General features: G+C 37.3%; 1 protein-coding gene across 2 annotated transcripts; it reads left to right on the top strand.

The window, feature by feature from the left end:
* The first annotated feature begins 10,151 nt into the window (after positions 1 to 10,151).
* On the top strand, positions 10,152 to 21,019 carry LOC119992638 (2-oxoglutarate-Fe(II) type oxidoreductase hxnY-like). Of its 2 annotated transcripts, none has more exons than XM_038839435.1 (11): positions 10,152 to 10,311; positions 10,405 to 10,600; positions 10,689 to 10,787; positions 10,905 to 10,956; positions 11,099 to 11,220; positions 11,309 to 11,409; positions 11,500 to 11,558; positions 11,727 to 11,783; positions 12,229 to 12,274; positions 19,913 to 19,992; positions 20,624 to 21,019. In XM_038839435.1, exons 1-11 carry the CDS (start codon positions 10,216 to 10,218, stop codon positions 20,712 to 20,714), a joined length of 999 nt encoding a protein of 332 aa, XP_038695363.1. In that variant the 5' UTR covers positions 10,152 to 10,215; the 3' UTR covers positions 20,715 to 21,019. The 2 variants fall into 2 exon arrangements, with proteins under 2 accessions (XP_038695363.1, XP_038695362.1); XM_038839434.1 differs by having other exon boundaries at positions 10,686 to 10,787.
* The last annotated feature ends 357 nt before the right edge of the window (positions 21,020 to 21,376 follow it).

The following is a 21,376-nucleotide window of genomic DNA, read 5'->3' as shown; positions in this document are numbered from 1 at the left end:
CTTGGTGCACACGGATCAAAGCAATCTCAAGTTTCTCTTAGATCAACGATTGGTTCATGAGGGACAGCAGCACTGGATTATGAAGCTTATGGGCTTTGATTTCGAGGTTCAATTTCAACTAGGTAAGGGAAACATGGCAGCTGATGCCTCATCACGTCGTGAAAAGTCTCATCTCCTTCTTACTTCTCACGGAAGTTCTGAACAATTATCCTTATCAACCAACACACTTCATCTACAAGCTCTATCCGTGGCTTCTTGTTTAGCTCTTGGTGAATTACAAGAAGAGGTGATGCATGATACTACTTTGAAAGAGATCATCCAAGCTCTTATTGTTTCTCCGGCTAGCAGGTATCCTTATTCGTGGTGTGGTGGTTGTTTATTGCATCATGGGCGTTAGTGTTGCCATGCGATTCCTCACAGATCCAGACACTACTACTTGAATTTCACTCTACTCCTTAAGGAGGTCATTCAGGTTACCTAAGAACATTGAAGCGGGTATCTCATGTGTTGTATTGGGCTGGAATTCGAGAGGACATCAAAAAATTTGTCACTCAGTGTGAGGTGTGTCAATGCCACAAATATTCCACTCTCAGTCCTCAAGGGCTTTTACAACCTTTGCCCGTTCCGAAGACTTCCTGGGAAGCTATCACAATGAATTTTGTCGGGGGATTACCGTGGGTTCAGGGGTATAACACGGTGCTAGTAATGGTAGACCGTCTAACTAAATACGCTCATTTTTTGCTCTTGGGCCATCCTTATTCGGCAAAGGATGTTGCAGCGCTAATTTTAAAAGGGGTGGTTCACCTCCACGGTTTTCCTTCTTCAATTGTATCTGACAAAGATTGCATTTTTGTGAGTAACCACATTGTTCAAATTGGCTAATACTACTTTGAAAATGAGCACGGCCTATCACCCAAAGACGGACAGGCAATCAGAGATTGTGAATCGTTGTATGGAGGAGTACTAGCATTGTTTTGCTAGTGGCCATCCTAAACAGTGGACTCGTTGGGTTCTGTGGGCAGAGTATCGGTATAATACAACCTTCCACCGTTCGGCTGGTATGACCCCATTTCAGGCTTTGTATGGTCATCCCTCTTCTTCCCTTCTGAAATATTCTGGGGGTCCTACCAATGTGGAAGATGTTCATGCTCTTCTTTAGGACCGTGATGCTATGTTAGGTCAGTTGCAATTGAATTTAGCAAAGGCCCAGAAGCGGATGAAACAATATGTGGATGGTAAAAGGATGGATGTTTCTTTCAATCTGGGGATCATGTTTTCCTTAAATTGCAACCCTACAAATTTCACTCCTTGGCTCGCCATCCTTCTCATAAGCTCTGCGCTCGATTTTACGACCCCTTTTTGGTTCTGGAAAAAATTTGTGTCGTAGCTTATCGCCTAGCTTTACCTTACAATACCTCCCATTCACCCAGTTTTTCATGTTTCCCAGTTAAAGAGGGTTCTATCTGAAGGAGTTACACCACAACCCTTACCTCACACTCTCTCTAATACACTCGAATTGGTTCAAGCTCCTAAGTTTGTTCGACTGGTTTGCACGCTGCTAAATGGTAAACAGGAAGTTCTCATTAAGTGGGTGGGCGCCCCAGAATGTGACAACTCTTGGGAATTGTTTGATATTATTCAATCTCAATTTCTTGCATTCAACTTTGCGGACAAGGTTGCTGAATTGGGGAGAGTGATGATAGACCCGTTATTACTAAAAGATATGAAAAGAGGAAGATATGTGGTAGTCTTTGAGTGGTCCTTGTGTTGTCCCTTTATTGGTTATTTTCTCTTAAATATGTTTTCGCGTTTTCTTTATAGGTGCATACGATTGTGGTGGAAAAGCATCTGAATATTTGGCTGGTTTTCTCTGTTGAGAGAGTGGGAGGTCATAGTCCCTCAAAGACTATGGTTTTATCTTCTTTCCTTGCTTTTTTTTCTCATTTCTAGTTGTAATAGACTATCAACAGTTCAACATTATAATCAAAAGACCTTAAATACATCCTAGAATCTCTTGTTTCTGTCTTTATATTTTGTGATTCTATTAGGTGATAATTTTGTGATGTATCTCTCGAGTTTAGCCTAAGCTTCTGTCGGTTAGAGATTGAAGATGTAGGGTGCTAGAGATATAGGTTAGGTTGGGACTTATATAATCTCTTGGACTCTTGGGTATTCTTAGGTTTCTTGGTGAGAGAAAATTATCAGTGTGTGGTTGTACATATTTTCTACATAATAAAGTTTTCTCTTTGTTATCTTTTGACAACGGCCGTGGTTTTTCCTCCGGGATCGGAGGTTTTCCACGTAAATCTTGTGTTGTGATTGTTGTTTCTCTCAGTTTCAATTTCTCTATTGTCATCCTGATTAATCTGTCAAGAAGAAGAGTGAGTTGAATTTCCCAACAATTATGAGCGTCCATTTTTGTACTAAGACAGGAGATCTGACTCAAGTGTGGTGCCCACAGGTTGGGCCCCACCCATGTGACAAAAAAAGTAGAACAAAAAAAATGTAAACATATGTGCTTATACAATAGTCACACAACGTGTGTTAGGCAATTTCTTATAAGTTGGTAAAAAAAATGTAAGTCTCTTGTAAGTTTATCTCAATTTATAAGCTGATAACATTTATACCAACAAGATTGTAGCCAATTGACGAGAGTTGCTTCTCCTCAAGAGGTTTGGTGGTGGATTCAAGACTAATGAAGTACAAGATTTACTCATATTTTATCTACATGAATTGTGGAACATTGCGCCGAACAAACACTTGTGGAGAATGACTCATTATCGGATGGTACTTTGTTAAGGTTGTTCTGACGAACTCGATTTTTGGATAGTAAATATGGCTCCAACCCAATTGTCACCTCTGCTAATCCTTTTAAAAATAATAAGCTGATAATATTTATATATTTTTTTTGTTACATTGAACCTTATAAATCATTTCAAATTACTCATTTATCAAACGCCTAATAATTTTAAAAAAAAATACTATTTGAGTATGTAGTAGTTACATTGATGAATTAGCACAATAATCCTCAAACTAAGCGTGACGACAGTTCTTAAATATGATTTCACGCATGATATTATTGAGTTGCATTCTCCGAGTTGGTGTTTGTTGAGTTTAGATTTCGTTTTTCAACTTTGTATTTGAGATGTATTTCTGTGGAATATACGTATTAGTCTTTCGAAAATGACATGTAACCCATCTGTTTTGTAGTCCATGAGAATCCAACAGGTTTATTCCATTGATTTAATCAATGAATAGTTTTATTTCCACTATTTTATCCCATAATTCATTGTCCAAAATTTATTGTTTTAGTATAGATTCTATTGTTTTTTAAAGCACATTTTAGAATTCATTGTTTTAGTTCTTCATTCATTTGTTTTTGAAATTTCATTGAAAAAAATAATGAAATTAAAAAAGAGTTTTATGCGCTGATTCTGAAAATATAATTTTTTTTTAAAATTAACATGTATTTTGAGAGTTAAAACTTCTTAAATTTTCCTTTAAGAGATTTAGATTCTTATGGGCAACCACTATATAGGTCACCTAGCATTACTGTTAATCTTTTGCACTTTTTTTTTAATTTTAATTGATATAAATATTGCTTATAAAAAATACTACACCACAATTGTAAACTTGTTATCACGTGGGAATGGAATTACAAAGACCACCCATTTCTAAACAAGAAAGGCAAAGACTTTTATTAATCTCAGAACTTTGCAGAAAAAAAAAGAAAAGTAAAGACGCACCCAAAAAAACTATTTTTCACTTTTAAGGGTCTTTTATTAATCTCAAATTTTTGCAATAATAAGACAAAGAAAAAGTAAAGACACACTCAAAAAATATTATTTTAATAATCATCACTAACAAAAACCTTTTGACCCAATTATTACTAAAAAGCATTTTCTATGACTGCTAATTTTTTTTAAAAAAATTTCGTTCCACTATGTGAGGGCATTATAGGAAGTGTATTATTATCTTTCACAATTGTAACATTTAAAAACTTTGAATGATATAAAATTTGAGAAATTTTATTTAATACATTGCAAAAATGTTAAGTTGACACCACTTTTAAAATTTCTTTATTTACATCTAAATCCCTATATGAAATGTCTAATATGTCGTTAAATGAAAATAAATCAACACAATCATCCCGATTTTATATTAAATAATCAATAACACCATCCCGATTTTTGTAACAAAAAAAACACAAGGTTGTACCATTTTTTTAAAACAAAAAAGAAACCTAGTTCGCTGATTACGTTAATTACTCAATTTAACGCAAAAGAAAAATACAAATGAAACTCAGCAAAATCAATAGTAGATGATAAGATCCAATTTAGTCAATTCATTTATCTTGAGAGGCTTGAATCTGACTCACCAGTCCTCCAATTCTCTCAAAAAACAATTTACAGGTCAAAAATTTTTCTTTTTGTAAATTTTTTGGCATGTTTTGTGGAAGTCATGCGACGATGTGGAAGCTTCATTTTGACAATTCTCTTCTCCACATGGTATTTCAGATCTCTTTGGGCCAATTAGTTTGGCTAATGGTGTTAGAAATTCCCCCCATTAGTCTTGCGGTTTCTCACGAATTAATTTCGGTTCAAATGCCATTGTCACTTTTGCATTCCTCACTACTGAAGGTATCCGTTCTTTATCACTCTTTCCCTTATATGGCTGGTCTTTTGTCTTGCTAGTGTTCCCGTGAGATGTCGAAACATGTTTTGAATTTGGATGTGAGGAAGAAATTTTTATTTCATATCTTACAAGTAAAAAATATTTTGGGTTTGTCAAAGATATCAACAAAATATCAATGATATCTTTGACAAATCAACAAAATCTTTGAATTTGTCAAAGATATCAACAACATCTTTGATTTACTTTATTGACATTATTTTTCTTACTTTTCTTTTCAACGCCTATATAAAGGCATGTTGTACACAATCAACATATAGTGAAATACAGATCTTTTACTTCTCTAACATATCATTTTACTTCTCTAACATGGTATCAGAGGCTTGGTAATCACTGTCCTATTTCATATCAGTTTCTCACCTTCAAATTCTATTTCATCTTTCTTGCCTACTGCAGTCCTTTCTTTCGTCATTCCTTGATCTGGTTGTTATTTTTGCACCTGTTTATTGCACTTATGGACAAATCAGATATCTCTCAACCCATCAACATTGTGTTAGATGGGCGTAACTACGTTTTATGGGCACAAGCCATGTGCAGTTTTCTCAAGGGTAGGAGACTTTGGCGATATGTCACTGGTGATTTCATTCTACCTACACAATCCAAAGATGAAGTTGATGATAGGTTTGCTGAACGTTTAGAAACTTGGGATAGCAAAAATCATCAAATCATCACTTGGTTTCGTAATACTTCAGTATCCTCCATCAATCTTCACTTTGGTCGATTTGATACTGCCAAAACTCTCTGGGATCATCTTGCTCATCGTTACACTGCCACTGATCTCTCTCATCAATATCAGATAATTCAGAATCTCAATCAGCTACGTCAACAATCGGGACAAACTGTCACTGACTTTCACTCTCAAATGCAGTTTCTCTGGGATCAACTCACTCCTACTGAACCAGTCTGGAAGAATACTGAAGATGCCAAAGCTTTTACCACATATAAAGACCATCGCCGGCTGATTCAATTTCTTATGGCCTTACAAGATATTTTTGAGCCTACTCGTGCAGCCTTACTTCATCTGAAGCCATTACCCACTCTTGATCAAGCCCTTGATGATCTTGTTTCTGAAGAAACACGGCTCTCAATCCGTCAACCACGACATCTCGACACAGTACTTGCCACTCCTCAGGTACACCAAACAAAGAAAGCTGACACTTCTTCAAAGTGTCGATATTGTCATCTATCTGGTCATCTGATACTTACATGTCCAACTCGCAAATGTCGCATATGTCGCAAAATTGGACCAAGACACTATGAACAAGATTGTCCCAGCAAAGGTGGATCAACTCAGGGCACTCATTCCAGAACACATCTTTCCGCTGCCACAACTGATCATACTGCACAGGAGAGTCCTGAACATGTACCCACAACCACTCAATTGACCAGTGATCTTGAGTCACTACTTCGTCAATTCCTTTCTAACTCTGGTAACCATTCTATTTCAGCATCCACCACTGTGTCAGGTAAATCATCATCATGGTTCTTTGACTCAGCATGTTGCAATCATATGACTGCTGACTCTACTCTTTTCACTTCCACACACTCTTCTTCCCATTTGCCATCTATACAAACTGCCAATGGTTCAAGGATAAAAGCTAGTCATATTGGTCACATATCTACTCCAAACCTATCAGTGTCCAATACATTTCTTATTCCACAACTCACTTTGAACCTGTTATCCGTTGGTCAGTTATGTGAACTTGGTCTTAATATTCTATTTACTCCTTATGGCTGTTCTGTACAGGATCCGAAGACGGGACAGACGCTTGGGACAGGCCGTAAAGTTGGGCGACTGTATGAGCTCATCTCTTTGCACCCTTTGCGTCCTACTCTCCCGTGTCATCAGTTCGCTGCATCAACAGTTCCAGCTTCCTCTTTGAGTCTCTGGCATTCTCGATTGGGTCATGCTTCTGTTAGTCGTATTCAGTCTCTTGTTTCTCATGGTCATTTGGGAATTGTTTCTAATAATCATTTTGATTATTTAACTTGTCCTCTAGCTAAACAATCTGCTTTATCGTTCAATAATAGTGATTCTGTTTCTCATGCACCTTTTGACCTTGTGCACTCTGACATTTGGGGACCTTCTCCTACTGCTTCTATGGGGGGATCCAAATATTTTGTAATTTTTGTCGATGATTACTCTCGTTTTACATGGATCTATCTCATGAAAACTCGTTCTGAATTTACTACAATCTATCATGAATTTTCTCAGATGATTAAAACTCAGTTTTCATGTCCTATTAAAACTTTTCGCACTGATAATGCCATGGAATATAAGGATTCTAAATTCTTAACCATTTTACATGACCATGGCACTATTTGTCAGCGTTCTTGTCCAGGTACTTCCCAACAAAATGGAAGAGCCGAACGTAAACATCGACACATATTAGATACTGTTCGGGCTCTTCTTATCTCTGCCTCTTGTCCTGCACGTTTTTGGGGTGAAGCAGCTCTCACTGCTGTGTTTACCATCAATCGGATTCCTTCATCAGTCATTGGTAATCAATCGCCTTATGAACGTCTTTATGGGTCTGTTCCTAACTACAATTTACTCAAAGTATTTGGATGTGTTTGTTTTGTTCTCCTTCAACCACATGAACACACTAAATTAGAACCTCGTACTCGTCTTTGCTGTTTTCTTGGGTATGGGATAGAACATAAAGGTTATAGATGTTGGGATCCTATCTCCAAACGACTTCGCATTTCTCGTCATGTCGTATTTCTGGAAAACACTTTGTTCTCCTCAGTATCACATTTCTTATCTCTTCCTTCTCCCGCTAACATGGTTGATCTATTTCCTGATGAACCATCTCCCTCTGAGTCTCATACAGGTGACACTCAAATTACTTTGCCTGCTCCTGAACTGTCTTCCTTGTCTGATGGATCTACTGCAGACACTACCAGTTCCCCTACTCTTCGACGCTCTACCCGGGTAAGAGAACTTCCTATTAAACTTCGTGATTTTCAGTGTTTTGCCACTACTCTTACCTTATATGAGCCTCAGTTCTATTCGGAGGCCAAATCTAATCTTGTTTGGCAACAAGCTATGTCTGAAGAATTGCAGGCACTTGAGCAATCTCATACTTGGGATCTTGTTTCTCTCCCACCAGATAAGTCTGCTATTGGTTGCAAATGGGTTTACAAAATAAAAACCAAATCTGATGGTTCTATTGAGCGATACAAAGCCCGTCTTGTTGCTAAAGGCTTTACTCAGGAGTATGGCATTGATTATGAAGAGACATTTGCTCCAGTTGCTCGTCTTACTTCAGTACGCAGTCTGTTAGCTATTGCTGCTGCTAGAGGCTGGACATTGTCACAGATGGATGTGAAGAATGCCTTCCTCAATGGTGATCTTGCTGAAGAAGTCTATATGAAACCTCCTCCTGGCTATTCACATCCCCCTAATACAGTCTGTCGCCTTCGTCGTGCCTTATATGGCCTCAAACAAGCTCCACGCGCATGGTTTGCCAAGTTTAGCTCTACTATTCAACAACGTGGTTTTCAATCCAGTTCTTATGACTCAGCATTCTTTGTTCGTCGGACAGCCTTAGGCTGTGTTTTTCTACTAATTCATGTCGATGACATGATTATTACAGGAGATGATTATTCTGGTATCACTGATCTTAAGGAATATCTTCAACAACAATTTGAGATGAAGGATCTTGGTTCTCTAAGTTACTTTCTTGGCCTTGAAGTACTCTCGGACACTACCGAGTACTATTTATCTCAGGCTAAGTATGCTTCTGATTTACTTGCTCGGGCAGGTCTCACAGATAGTAAGATTACTTCTACTCCACTGGAACCTAATATCAAGCTTAAACCTTCTGATGGTACTCCTCTCAGTGATATCACCCTCTATCGACAATTGGTTGGTAGTCTCGTATATCTTACTGTCACCCGCCCTGATATATTGTTAGTCAATTCATGTCAGCTCCTCGCTCTTCCCACTATGAAGCAGTCATTCATATATTGCGTTATATCAAAGCAACTCTTTATTATGGCCTTCATTTTTCTGCTGCTTCCTCACTTGAGTTGCGCGCCTACTCTGACTCCGATTGGGCTGGTGATCCCACTGATAGACGATCAACCACTGGCTTTTGCATCTTGTTGGGGGATTCTCTCATTTCTTGGCGAAGCAAGAAGCAGACTTCAGTTGCTCGTACGAGCACGGAGGCTGAATATCGTGCACTTGCTACTACCACTCAAGAAATTGTTTGGCTTCGTTGGCTTCTTGGAGATATGGGAGTTCAATCTCCCAGTCCTACACCTCTATTTTGTGATAATAGAAGTGCAATCCACATTGCTCACAATGATGTTTACCATGAGCGTACCAAACACATTGAGATTGATTGCCATTTTACTCGTCAGCATGTCACACAGGGAACTATTCAACTCTGCTCAATATCTACTCTTGACCAACCTGCTGATCTCTTCACCAAGCCACTCCTGCCAGGTCGTTTCAGAGACTTAGTTTCCAAACTCAAGCTTACTTCTACTGCACCAACTTGAGTTTGAGGGGGGATGTCAAAGATATCAACAAAATATCAATGATATCTTTGACAAATCAACAAAATCTTTGAATTTGTCAAATATATCAACAACATCTTTGATTTACTTTATTGACATTATTTTTCTTACTTTTCTTTTCAACGCCTATATAAAGGCATGTTGTACACAATCAACATATAGTGAAATACAGATCTTTTACTTCTCTAACATATCCTTTTACTTCTCTAACAGGGTTACTCATTAAATTTTTGATGTAAATTTAAAAAATTTTAGTATAAACTTATAAGGTTGGAGTAGCTGGTGTAAACTTACAGGACATTTGGTTCATAATTGTGTGAGTTGAGCATGAGATGAGGAGGAGATGAGTGCGAGGTGAGTGTGAAATTAGTATGGGATGAGTATGATCATGTTTGGTATAAAGTAAAAAAGTGAACATGAGTGTGAGAATATTAATAGCACAATTTCCAAAACTCATTAGACTTTATGAAGAATCACCATTCTCACCATTTTGATGAGCTTGGCTAGGCTATTCTTCATACAAGCGAGAATAAAGGGTGGAATGAGTTTGTGATTCTAGCCTCCAAAACTCAACCAAGCAAAAAAATATATTAATTATACTCTCATCTCACCCTCATTCCCCTCAAAACACCATTCAAATATCTCGATACTAGTTTGATGATGTGCAAATAAAATTTCTCGTAAATTTTTTAATTTTTCATAAAAAATATCAATCTATGAGTTGTGACTTGTGAGTTGTCCAGCAAAAAGGTCTGCCCTCCCACTCTCCCAGGACACCTCGTGCTCTAAAGCCAAAAAAAAAAAAAAAAATCCCTATCCATAAGTTGGTTCCTTGACGTCTTTCTTTTCTAGTACATTCAGTGTTTGTTTTTGTCTTTTTCTTTTTCATGTCCGAAAAGACTCATTTGCCCTTATTAGTAACGCTTGATCTCCTTCCTTCTATAAATACGAAACTCGAATTCCTCGTTTTTGCGCTCTAGAACATCTGCAATCATGGAGAACGATGGCGCGCCTGAGAAATCGTCGGTGCTGAACTGTATCGATCTCACAAGCTCCGATATTCAACACTCTGTTTCTTCGCTCAAACAGGTTCAATGAAGAATCTCTTATTTATGGAATTGTGGTTTGTGTTGGATTTCTGTTTTTATTAATTGGATTTGTTTTCGAAGTTGTTGTGTTCAGGCATGTTTGGATTGTGGATTTTTCTATGTTGTAAATCACGGGATTAGTCAAGAATTTATGGACGAGGTTTTCGTCCAGAGCAGGAAGTTTTTCGAATTGGGCTTGGAAGAGAAAATGAAGGTTTTGAGGAACCACAAGCATCGTGGGTATACTCCGACCCTTGACGAGATTTTGGATCCTGACAATCAAGTCCATGGTGGGTTGCTTTCATGTTTGAAACTTTTTTTAAAAATGATTAAATTAGTCTTGATTTTTTTTTTTGTTTTTGTCTTCTGTGGCAGTAGGAGATTACAAGGAAGGGTATTACATTGGTATTGAAAAGCCTGAAGGTGATCCTGAAGCAGACAAGCCATTTTATGGGCCTAATGTATGGCCTGCAGCTGGTAAGCTTTACTTGGATAAACTTATTCGATTTGTTAATTCTGTTTCGTGAACCTGATTATCAATTTTTTCAACACTCAAAGATTGTTCTTGATTTGAAAAAATTGTTGTTTATGGAGATCTTTTGTCTGGATGGAGGCAAACTATGGAGAGATATCATGGAGAAGCTTTGTAAGTTGTGAGGCATTTTAAATTGTTATTATTTTGTGATTTGAATGAATTTATTTAGAGTGGCTGTTCTTTTGGGGGGGGGGGGGGGGGGGGGGCTGACGTGGTATAAGATTGCATCTCTGATTGAGTGATGTGCAAGCAGGGAAGTTGCTAGAAAAGTTGCGAGGATCATAGCTCTTGCACTTGATTTGGATGTCGATTTTTTTGATAAGGCAGAAATGCTTGGTAACCCTATTTCGATCATGCGCTTATTGCACTATGAAGGTTGGATTTGAATTGAAAGTCATGGAATTCCGTTTCAATGGTCTTGGCACCATTCATGATCAATAACTCTATATTTGTCATTTGTCAGGTAAAGTTTCGGATCCTGCAAAGGGATTGTATGGAGCTGGAGCTCATTCTGACTATGGTTTGATTACCCTATTGGTTACGGATGACATATATGGCCTTCAAGTATGATGAATACTATGATTCGGACTATATAACAGTCAAAACTGATCTTTTGATTCTCTTATGTATAGATGTATATTTTATTGTCATCAGATATGCAAGAATAAGGATGCTAAGCCTCAGGTATGGGAGTATGTGGCACCTTTAAAAGGGTAAGTCATTGTACGTTAATGTTGTAGAAACTGCGTTCGCTTTAAGTATAAATTTACTATCTTGTGAAGCAATTGGGATTACATAGTTGTTGTAGAAGATGGATTTAATTAGATAAAATTGTCAGCTTAGCGAAAATAATATCATCTCTCTTTAAATATTGCGAACAGATCGTTTATAGTGAATCTTGGTGACATGCTGGAGCGTTGGAGCAATGGAATTTTTAAGTAAGAACATCCTTTTTGTGGTACTACCTTTCCAGTTTGAATTTTGCTTCCATCTGATTGCAAGAAAATGATGAGCATTCCTTGAAGCTCACTAAATGCTTTTCTCCTGTTTTGCAATTGCATGATGAAAGTATAATGGCTGTCTTCTAATTGATTAAAGAATCGTAATTGCTTGATGAAATATATAGCTGGATTCCTAATTTATTAATGAGCAATTAAAGAAGTTTATATTGTTGGCCCTGTGTACTTGCCGCAAAGCTCAGGTGGTGTAAAATTATTTCTGGACACATTTTTCATTTTCAATTGTTTTAATGTAACCAGTTTGGTCCTAGATGGCAACCATAATTGCTGGTTCTTTCAGTATTTTCACATGCAATTTCTCAAAGCTATATTCAATTGTCGTCTTCTTTTGGTCCTTGCCTGACTGAATTTTTCTGCTATGCAGGTCCACATTGCACAGAGTTCTAGGAAATGGTCAAGAGAGATATTCTGTAAGCCCCCATTTTTTTTATTATTGTTTTGACCGACACCAAAGTGTGTGTGTGTACTTACCCCAAGTGTAGGGTATCGTCAAGTAATAAACCGGTGAGTCCGGTATCGATCCACGAGGAAGCAATGCAAATTTGAAGTGAATGATATGCAAATGACTAGCTAACACTAATAAACACAATGAATATCAAATTAAAGCAAGTAAAAGAAATGGGCCGAATGACTCGGTAGCATGAGCGATTTTGTAATCAAAGTAAGCACAAATTGGATTTAAAACAATTAATTAAAAACCTAGTCTCAAATCCGTCCCGGTGACTACTCGGTTCTCATACTCAAGGTATCATTGCAAACACACACAACCATACACAATGCATTGTGTGATACTATCAATCATGCATATGCAAAGAGAATTGGGTTATAAGACTTCAATTCATACATGTAGGCCATCGGGTCTCTTAATCTACGATGAACGCAAAGGGATAAGCACCTAATATTATGAATTAATATTCCCCCTTGGGGCTTGGCTTGGCTAACACCCTAGTTTCACACTCAAAGATCAATTAACCATAACTCTTCCATACACATTCCTAATTTAACCCAAAACCCCATCATCAATACACATAATTAATAGCTATGCAATGAAAAACTCAATTAATTAAGGAAATCATGCAATGGGTTTAACTATTCTCAATCGAACGCATTAGATGCAATCCCTAGACTAGACAATCCAAGAATACAAGCAAATATGTCATTCCCATAGATCCAATCACACAACTATCACGAAATTAAAAGAGAGAAATCGAAGCTACGATTCTTTGAGCATACCTTAAGTAATCGAAATCGAGCACCCACCGTTTGGGACTAGAAACTAGAAAGAGAACTTAGCCACTCATGATTGTTGCAATAAACATCCAATCTATTGTCATCTAAATCAGAGTTTATACAAAATCAAGAGAAAGCACCAAAAAAACAACCAAGAAAACTTAGAGAGAGAAACTAGATCTACACTACTCCTATGGTGGCTTCATGTTGGAGAAGTCAAATGAATAATTCATTAAATCTCAACCTTGCAATATGTAGCCGTTGCACTTGCGTTATTTTCCAAGTCTAGCTTTGCAAGATTTGAGTTGTCATGTGCACTTGCAGCCATCTTTGACCATTTGATTAAACTTGCACCAAATCTTGACCTTGGTATCTCCAACAATTTTGTCATCTTTGACCATTTGATCAAACTTGCACCAAATCTTGGCATTAGTATCTCCAACAATTTCCTTTTAAATGTGTAGCAACTTGCAGCCATCTTTGACTCCAAAAATCAAGTAAGATCTTCTTTTAAGTCAAAAATTGCAAGCAAGAATGTTGTCTTATGCACAACCATTGGATTCACCTTTAAATGATCATCTTAACCCTTCAAGTCTTGTTGTAATCTAATCCATTCATAATTCAAAACAATTCAATCTCGGCCATAGATTAGTGTACCGTTGGAGCTTGTAGTCTTCAAGAATATCTTCATAATCTAAGTCCCGACACCTCACAGCAAAAAGTACCCAATTCAGTCATTTAAGCCCGATTTCCTGCAGAACCAACGGGAAACATGTATAAGGGTAAAATTACTTTATTTAAACACAAATGAATTACTATAAGCACTAGAACCTCCTAATTAGATAGTATTAGGACCTCAAAATAGAGGTCCGGTCACACCCCCCAACTTAGATGTTGCTAGTCCCTAGCAATACAAACATTTCTAAAACTAAAATTTGCTAAATAAAATCCTAACTCACTGACGTAGGCATCACGGTTGCATTTAGCGCATGCAACAAGCCTTTAAACCCCTAGGTCACCCTAGTGGACGAGTTGTAGTCTCGTGAGGGCTTATCAGAGCGATACCCACAAACACTTGCCAAGGGATCCACCATTACTTTGAAAGTACCATAAATGATTCTTAAGTTCTCACATGCAAGAAATAGAGCTAATCTCCCAATTCCCCTGCTTAGTCAAAAACATGCAGACTCTTTGGAAAATCAATCTCAATCCCCTTAAAAATGACCAAGAACATTTTATACTATGAAAAATATATGTGCAATCAAACTAGACAACTCAACACATTCACACAAGCAAAACCTTGTTATGGACCCTTTTGGTGTTCATAAATTCCCAATCCCAAATGTACACAAAAACATGAAATCATTGTGCTAAGTGAATGACTTACACAATTGAATTAAATGTATGTGTTTATGAAAGATAATTTTGGATGGGCATAGCTTTGAGAAAGAAATCACCTACAAGAGCAACTAATGCATTCACCAACTCACTTGCTTACCTTGGATCAAATTCATCAAAAGGTTAACTGGGTTGTAATGTGGTCATGGGACAAGGTAGGAAGAATTTGAATCTAGGTAACAAGTTGCAAGGTTAAGTTCAAACATGTGAGCTAAATTCTCATTTTGTCACCCCTTCCATTGTACCACAAATTCAAACACTTCTCATCCTTTACACACAAAGGATTAACTTTATTGCATACATCGTTTTTTTTTTTTTTTTTTTGAATATAACATCATTTATACAACAACCCTCATAATTTTTTTTTTTCTCATAATAAGGAGGGGTAATATCACTACCGATTTATTTTTCAAGCTCCTACTCAACCTTGCAACCAAAGGTGGGAAATATTTGGGAAAATAGCTCACACAAGGCTTGTAAGTGAAATCAAGAGGCTTAAAGAAATTTAGGGCTTATAATCACTCACAAATGAATAGGCTAAGCTCAAATCTCTCAACCTAGTGAATCCTTCAATCCTAAGTTCACAAGCAAGTGGCAAATACAAAAATCACACTTCTCAGTAATCAAATATAATATTTGCAAAGCTATTGAAGAACACGCTCATAGGATGTCAAATGAATATTAATGAAGAGCATCACCCAAAACCCAATGTATATCAATGAAGAATGGTTCAAAAGAATGAGAAGGGTAAAAAGGTAATTTTTCAGACAAAAGGATCCAAAAACGCAGTCATACAAATGCTTTAATGCCAAGATGTCTGCTCAACTACACAATTTTGATATCAAACTAGGTCTCAGTCATTCCAAGAGAAATTGATTATAGTCATCCTACTCAATCACATGCTTCGACTTCACAAAAGAAATCAAGAAACCTACTCTACACTTGCATATTTGAACAAGAATAAGAAATTAGCGTTCAAATTGGTAGTGAATCCCCAAAAGCATCTACCATTCCCTTCCTAAAGTCCATCTAGCATGTATGAACAACAAAGCACAAGACAATAGGATAGAGGGTAGGAAATCATACCATACTCTTCAAAAGTGATCGGAATCATGAGAAACGAAGCATAACCTGAAAAAGTTAATACCAACCACACTATCCAAGCACGACACAACAAGAAAATTTTTTTTTTTTTTTTTTTTTCAAATTTTTGATATTCACAAAAGCACACCAAAATAAAGCAAGTTTCACAATGAATTCACAATTCACTCACCCCCCAACTTAAATGAGACATTGTCCCCAATGTCAAGAATAGAAAAACAAGGCAAGAACAAATTGTGAAATGCATTGTGAACATACAAAAACACACCAAAATTAAAGGGTAAGAAAATCAAAACATAACACACAACCATGTCACAATTCTCACCCCCCAACTTGAATAAGTGCACAAGGAGCAAAAATTGTGAAATGGATTTTGAGTATACGAGACACACAAAAATAAAAGTGATCTCTAAACCAATCCTAAACATATATGTACAAAAGTGGATCGACCATAACACAAAAGAGGGATGGGATCCTTGAGATCCCAAGAAATCCTCAAAATCACTACTCCCACTTTGAGGAACATGACGAACCACACATGATTCGGTCCCCTTTTCCCCAAACTCACCTAAAAAGAATTGTAATCGTGGTTTGGGATGCCACACTTTTCTAATTTTGGTAAATACTTTATGTGTGACATGATGCTTAGAGGATTCTTTAAATCCACTTGCAAAAGGTAACGTTGTCAATTCTTGAGGATGCACTTGGTATGCACCGACTTTGATTGGGAAAGCCTCTAATGCTCCTAAATGAAGGGGCAAATGTTCTACACTATAAATAGTCAAGAACTTCAAAACTTTTTTCATAATATCTCCCTCAATCAAAAGTCGACTACCTTTCTTAATCAAAACTAGCACACCCTCAAATGAATTCTTTGCAAGTGTCATCTCTAATTTATCCTCAACATGAGAGTGAATATAAAGCTTAGGGATGTACTCAATTGCCCTCCCACGGTCTAACTCATTCCCTTTTGGTCTCACTTTGTTCTCCTCTTTCTCTTCATTTCTCTTCTCTTCGCTCTTTTCCTCAACCTTTTCAATTGGATAATTGTCCTTGTCTCGACATGATCTATCTCCAACTATAACATTTTTCACCTCACCACCCACTTCTTCCACTAATTTCTCATCCTCACTTACCTTAGGAGTCATGGTATTGTCAATTACTATCCCACTCCTTGAGGTAATGATGGGTTGTTCTTGTTCTTGCACATTCAACCCCTCACTTGAAGTTTCGAATTGAAATTCTAATGTTTGAGTGATCTTTGTCAATTGGCTTCTTAAATCTTCCAAGGCTCTATTGGTTTGCTCACGAAATTCAAATCTCCTTTGATTAACCTCCAATTGAGCTTCCATGAATATTTGAAGCGTATCCTCAAGTGATCTCTCTTGGGGTGGGGTGCATGGTTGGTAAGATGGTGGAGCTATACATTGATGTGAAGATTGTGCTTGCCTAAAAGGTTGGTACTCATGTGCATGAATGTAGTCAAAAGGAGGAGGTGCATGTAAATTTTGTCCGAAGGGAGCATATTGTGGCACTTGTGGCATTTGATAATACATAGGTGGGTAGACATTTTGTGGGGCAAATTGTGCCGCATTGTCTTGTTGAAATGGTTGAGGTGCATTTTGCAAAGCATGCTCAACTTGAACATTTTGCAAATTTTGGGCATTGCCAATTTGGACATCTTGCCCTTGCACCGGATTCATCAACTCATCAATATTCATATGTTGCAAAAGACGACGCAATGCATCAAGATTCATATCACCCCCACGTACACTCCCCGCATCACTCACATTTATATCACCACCTATCCCAACTCTATTAGACCCATGCCCACTAACATTATCTCTAGGTTGAGACATGATGGCAAGGAACAATAGCAAGTAACACACAAAAGTAGCAATCAACCACGTCAAGTAACACAAGATTTTTTTTTTTTTTTTTTTTTTCAACAAGCAACCAAGAGCAATATCAAGCAAGAACAAGAGCAAAGATAGGAATAGAATGACAATGAACCTCAGGAACAATTACACACCAAGATGTAGCAAGTAGTGATAGAAAGAAAAATGCGCAAAGCTCTCTCAAACAACGTATCACTACCAAGCAGCAAACAAGGTGGCATCCATCGCCCACAGGAATCTAAGTTAGCCCCATCCGCCAAGTTCTCCTCACAATTTTTTTTTTCCTCTTTTCAGCAACTACACTAATTCAACTACACTAGAAAGCAAGTAAAAGGGAGGAACAAAGTTACCCTTGAAGCGTGACCGTGCTCCTTCCTTATTTGATGGTGTTTAATAGCATAAAGCTAGCATCTACAAGCCACCCAACTCCGTCTTTGACACTCGCTTCCCCGGCAACGGCGCCAAAAACTTGACCGACACCAAAGTGTGTGTGTGTACTTACCCCAAGTGTAGGGTATCGTCAAGTAATAAACCGGTGAGTCCGGTATCGATCCACGAGGAAGCAATGCAAATTTGAAGTGAATGATATGCAAATGACTAGCTAACACTAATAAACACAATGAATATCAAATTAAAGCAAGTAAAAGAAATGGGCCGAATGACTCGGTAGCATGAGCGATTTTGTAATCAAAGTAAGCACAAATTGGATTTAAAACAATTAATTAAAAACCTAGTCTCAAATCCGTCCCGGTGACTACTCGGTTCTCATACTCAAGGTATCATTGCAAACACACACAACCATACACAATGCATTGTGTGATACTATCAATCATGCATATGCAAAGAGAATTGGGTTATAAGACTTCAATTCATACATGTAGGCCATCGGGTCTCTTAATCTACGATGAACGCAAAGGGATAAGCACCTAATATTATGAATTAATATTCCCCCTTGGGGCTTGGCTTGGCTAACACCCTAGTTTCACACTCAAAGATCAATTAATCATAACTCTCCCATACACATTCCTAATTTAACCCAAAACCCCATCATCAATACACATAATTAATAGCTATGCAATGAAAAACTAAATTAATTAAGGAAATCATGCAATGGGTTTAACTATTCTCAATCGAACGCATTAGATGCAATCCCTAGACTAGACAATCCAAGAATACAAGCAAATATGTCATTCCCATAGATCCAATCACACAACTATCACGAAATTAAAAGAGAGAAATCGAAGCTACGATTCTTTGAGCATACCTTAAGTAATCGAAATCGAGCACCCACCGTTTGGGACTAGAAACTAGAAAGAGAACTTAGCCACTCATGATTGTTGCAATAAACATCCAATCTATTGTCATCTAAATCAGAGTTTATACAAAATCAAGAGAAAGCACCAAAAAAAACAACCAAGAAAACTTAGAGAGAGAAACTAGATCTACACTACTCCTATGGTGGCTTCATGTTGGAGAAGTCAAATGAATAATTCATTAAATCTCAACCTTGCAATATGTAGCCGTTGCACTTGCATTATTTTCCAAGTCTAGCTTTGCAAGATTTGAGTTGTCATGTGCACTTGCAGCCATCTTTGACCATTTGATTAAACTTGCACCAAATCTTGACCTTGGTATCTCCAACAATTTTGTCATCTTTGACCATTTGATCAAACTTGCACCAAATCTTGGCATTAGTATCTCCAACAATTTCCTTTTAAATGTGTAGCAACTTGCAGCCATCTTTGACTCCAAAAATCAAGTAAGATCTTCTTTTAAGTCAAAAATTGCAAGCAAGAATGTTGTCTTATGCACAACCATTGGATTCACCTTTAAATGATCATCTTAACCCTTCAAGTCTTGTTGTAATCTAATCCATTCATAATTCAAAACAATTCAATCTCGGCCATAGATTAGTGTACCGTTGGAGCTTGTAGTCTTCAAGAATATCTTCATAATCTAAGTCCCGACACCTCACAGCAAAAAGTGCCCAATTCAGTCATTTAAACCCGATTTCCTGCAGAACCAACGGGAAACATGTATAAGGGTAAAATTACTTTATTTAAACACAAATGAATTACTATAAGCACTAGAACCTCCTAATTAGATAGTATTAGGACCTCAAAATAGAGGTCCGGTCATGTTTCCTTTACATGCTCCCACAGACTTCTGAGAAGATTATTGAGCATGTACAAAGATAATGATATGCTATGTACAGAGGAATTATACCTAGTTTACAGTATTTTCCAAACCTTTCCATGTCAATGTTACTACCAAAAAGAAAAGAACAGATTGGAAGCCACCATAAATTTAGCCTAATTACCTTTTTTCTGTTCATTAGTTATGTGATTCACTTACAATGTCTTTTATCATATTAGGCACATTTGCTTTTCTTGTAATTAATTTTCTTCATTTTTTGGGCAGATTGCGTACTTTGTAGAACCAAGTCATGATTGTCTTGTCGAGTGCTTACCAACCTGCAAATCAGAAGAAAATCCTGCCAAGTAAGTTGTGAAGAAATCCTTTCCCATAAGCTTGTTTGAAATTCAAAAGCTACAATGGTATACTTTCTTTTAATTGTGGGGACTATGAATATGCAATTACTGACAAATGTCTTGAACTCCAATACCGGGGAGGCAAGATATGCATACCAATTCTAAAAACTGATTTTACTAAAATAGACCATTGATCATCATAATATGAGGCATTTGTGACTTTTTCGCAAATATTTAGTACCTCCTGGAGTTAATTTGACTCGTATGAATTACATTTAGGATGGTTCAATTAGCCTCAGTATGAACTTACTATAGCCTAGTCTTTTTATGAGGGTTAGTCAGTGATATGGAGAATGTCATGTTTTCTGGATTGTCATGTGTACTTGGCTTGGCTTGAGTATTTGATTTGCATACATTTCATAGTAAAGTACTTCTCAATTGGTGTTGGACGCTGGAACATTGTGTATGTCAGAAGAGTTTGTGATTCTAATGACAGTCAGCGAAGATGATCATCATTACAATATCAGATAGCAATGCAGAGCATCGGTTTAAAAAATTGCACCAACATGAAACTTTGCATTTTTTTTGGATGTTGGATTAAACTCTTTCATCTGAACTCCTGCTTTATTTCTTTCACTAGGTTTCCTCCAATCAAGTGTGGAGCTTATTTGAGCCAGCGTTATACGGACACTCATGCTGATCTGAATGTATACAACCAAAGCCAAACCTGAGATTGTTGCACGAACAACTCGTGTTTTCAGGTTATTTGTTAGGAAAAAGTCTTACATGGTTTCTCTCTACTCATTCTAAATTGCGCTGGCTTGTGTTAGGTAAAGCATCAATCCTTGAGAAGTTGTATCACACACTACACAGTCCAGGTTGTGTACGTTGTGTAGTAATCAAGTGAATAATATTGACCGGCAATACGTATGAACCAAGCATGGCAATTTGCCTGTGTCTTATGTACTCCCAGAATTCTTCTGTAACAATGCTTTTGTTTTGGTCTGAATAAGAGATTGAACAATGCTTCTATAGATGATGCATGCTCGAGGTACTTTTTCTGAAAGGTGTTGCTCCTCTGAGTGGGAGGCCTAAGGAATTCCTGGCCCTGTTGACATAGTACAATATTATGCACTTGTGATAAATAATAATTGGAAATAATCATACGTCTTTTTATGCAAAAGGGTAATTTTCGTCCCTCAACTATGGGGCGAGTTTCATTTTCGTCCTAAGCTTTTTTTCTCCCATTTTCTTCCCTCAACTATTGAAAAGTATCATTTTCATCCTTCAAGTGAGATTGGGGTCGGAAAATGCTTGCGTGGCACCTATATAGCATGTCGGAGAAATCTGATCTGAGGAACAATAGGATGTCACGTTGGATTTTTCCGTCGTT

The sequence above is a fragment of the Tripterygium wilfordii genome, chromosome 23 (assembly GCF_013401445.1).
Source record: "Tripterygium wilfordii isolate XIE 37 chromosome 23, ASM1340144v1, whole genome shotgun sequence".
Classification (NCBI taxonomy): Eukaryota; Viridiplantae; Streptophyta; class Magnoliopsida; order Celastrales; family Celastraceae; genus Tripterygium; species Tripterygium wilfordii.
This window is presented reverse-complemented; position numbering and strand designations above follow the sequence as displayed.

What these genes read in the sequence shown, in the direction of transcription:
- LOC119992638 (XM_038839434.1), top strand. Translation starts at nt 10,216, where the DNA reads ATGGAGAACGATGGCGCGCCTGAGAAATCGTCGGTGCTGAACTGTATC. An exon ending in TGGAGCAATGGAATTTTTAA is followed by an intron (nt 11,784 to 12,228) that starts GTAAGAACATCC and finishes TCTGCTATGCAG; the next exon opens with GTCCACATTGCACAGAGTTC. An exon ending in TCAGAAGAAAATCCTGCCAA is followed by an intron (nt 19,993 to 20,623) that starts GTAAGTTGTGAA and finishes TTCTTTCACTAG; the next exon opens with GTTTCCTCCAATCAAGTGTG.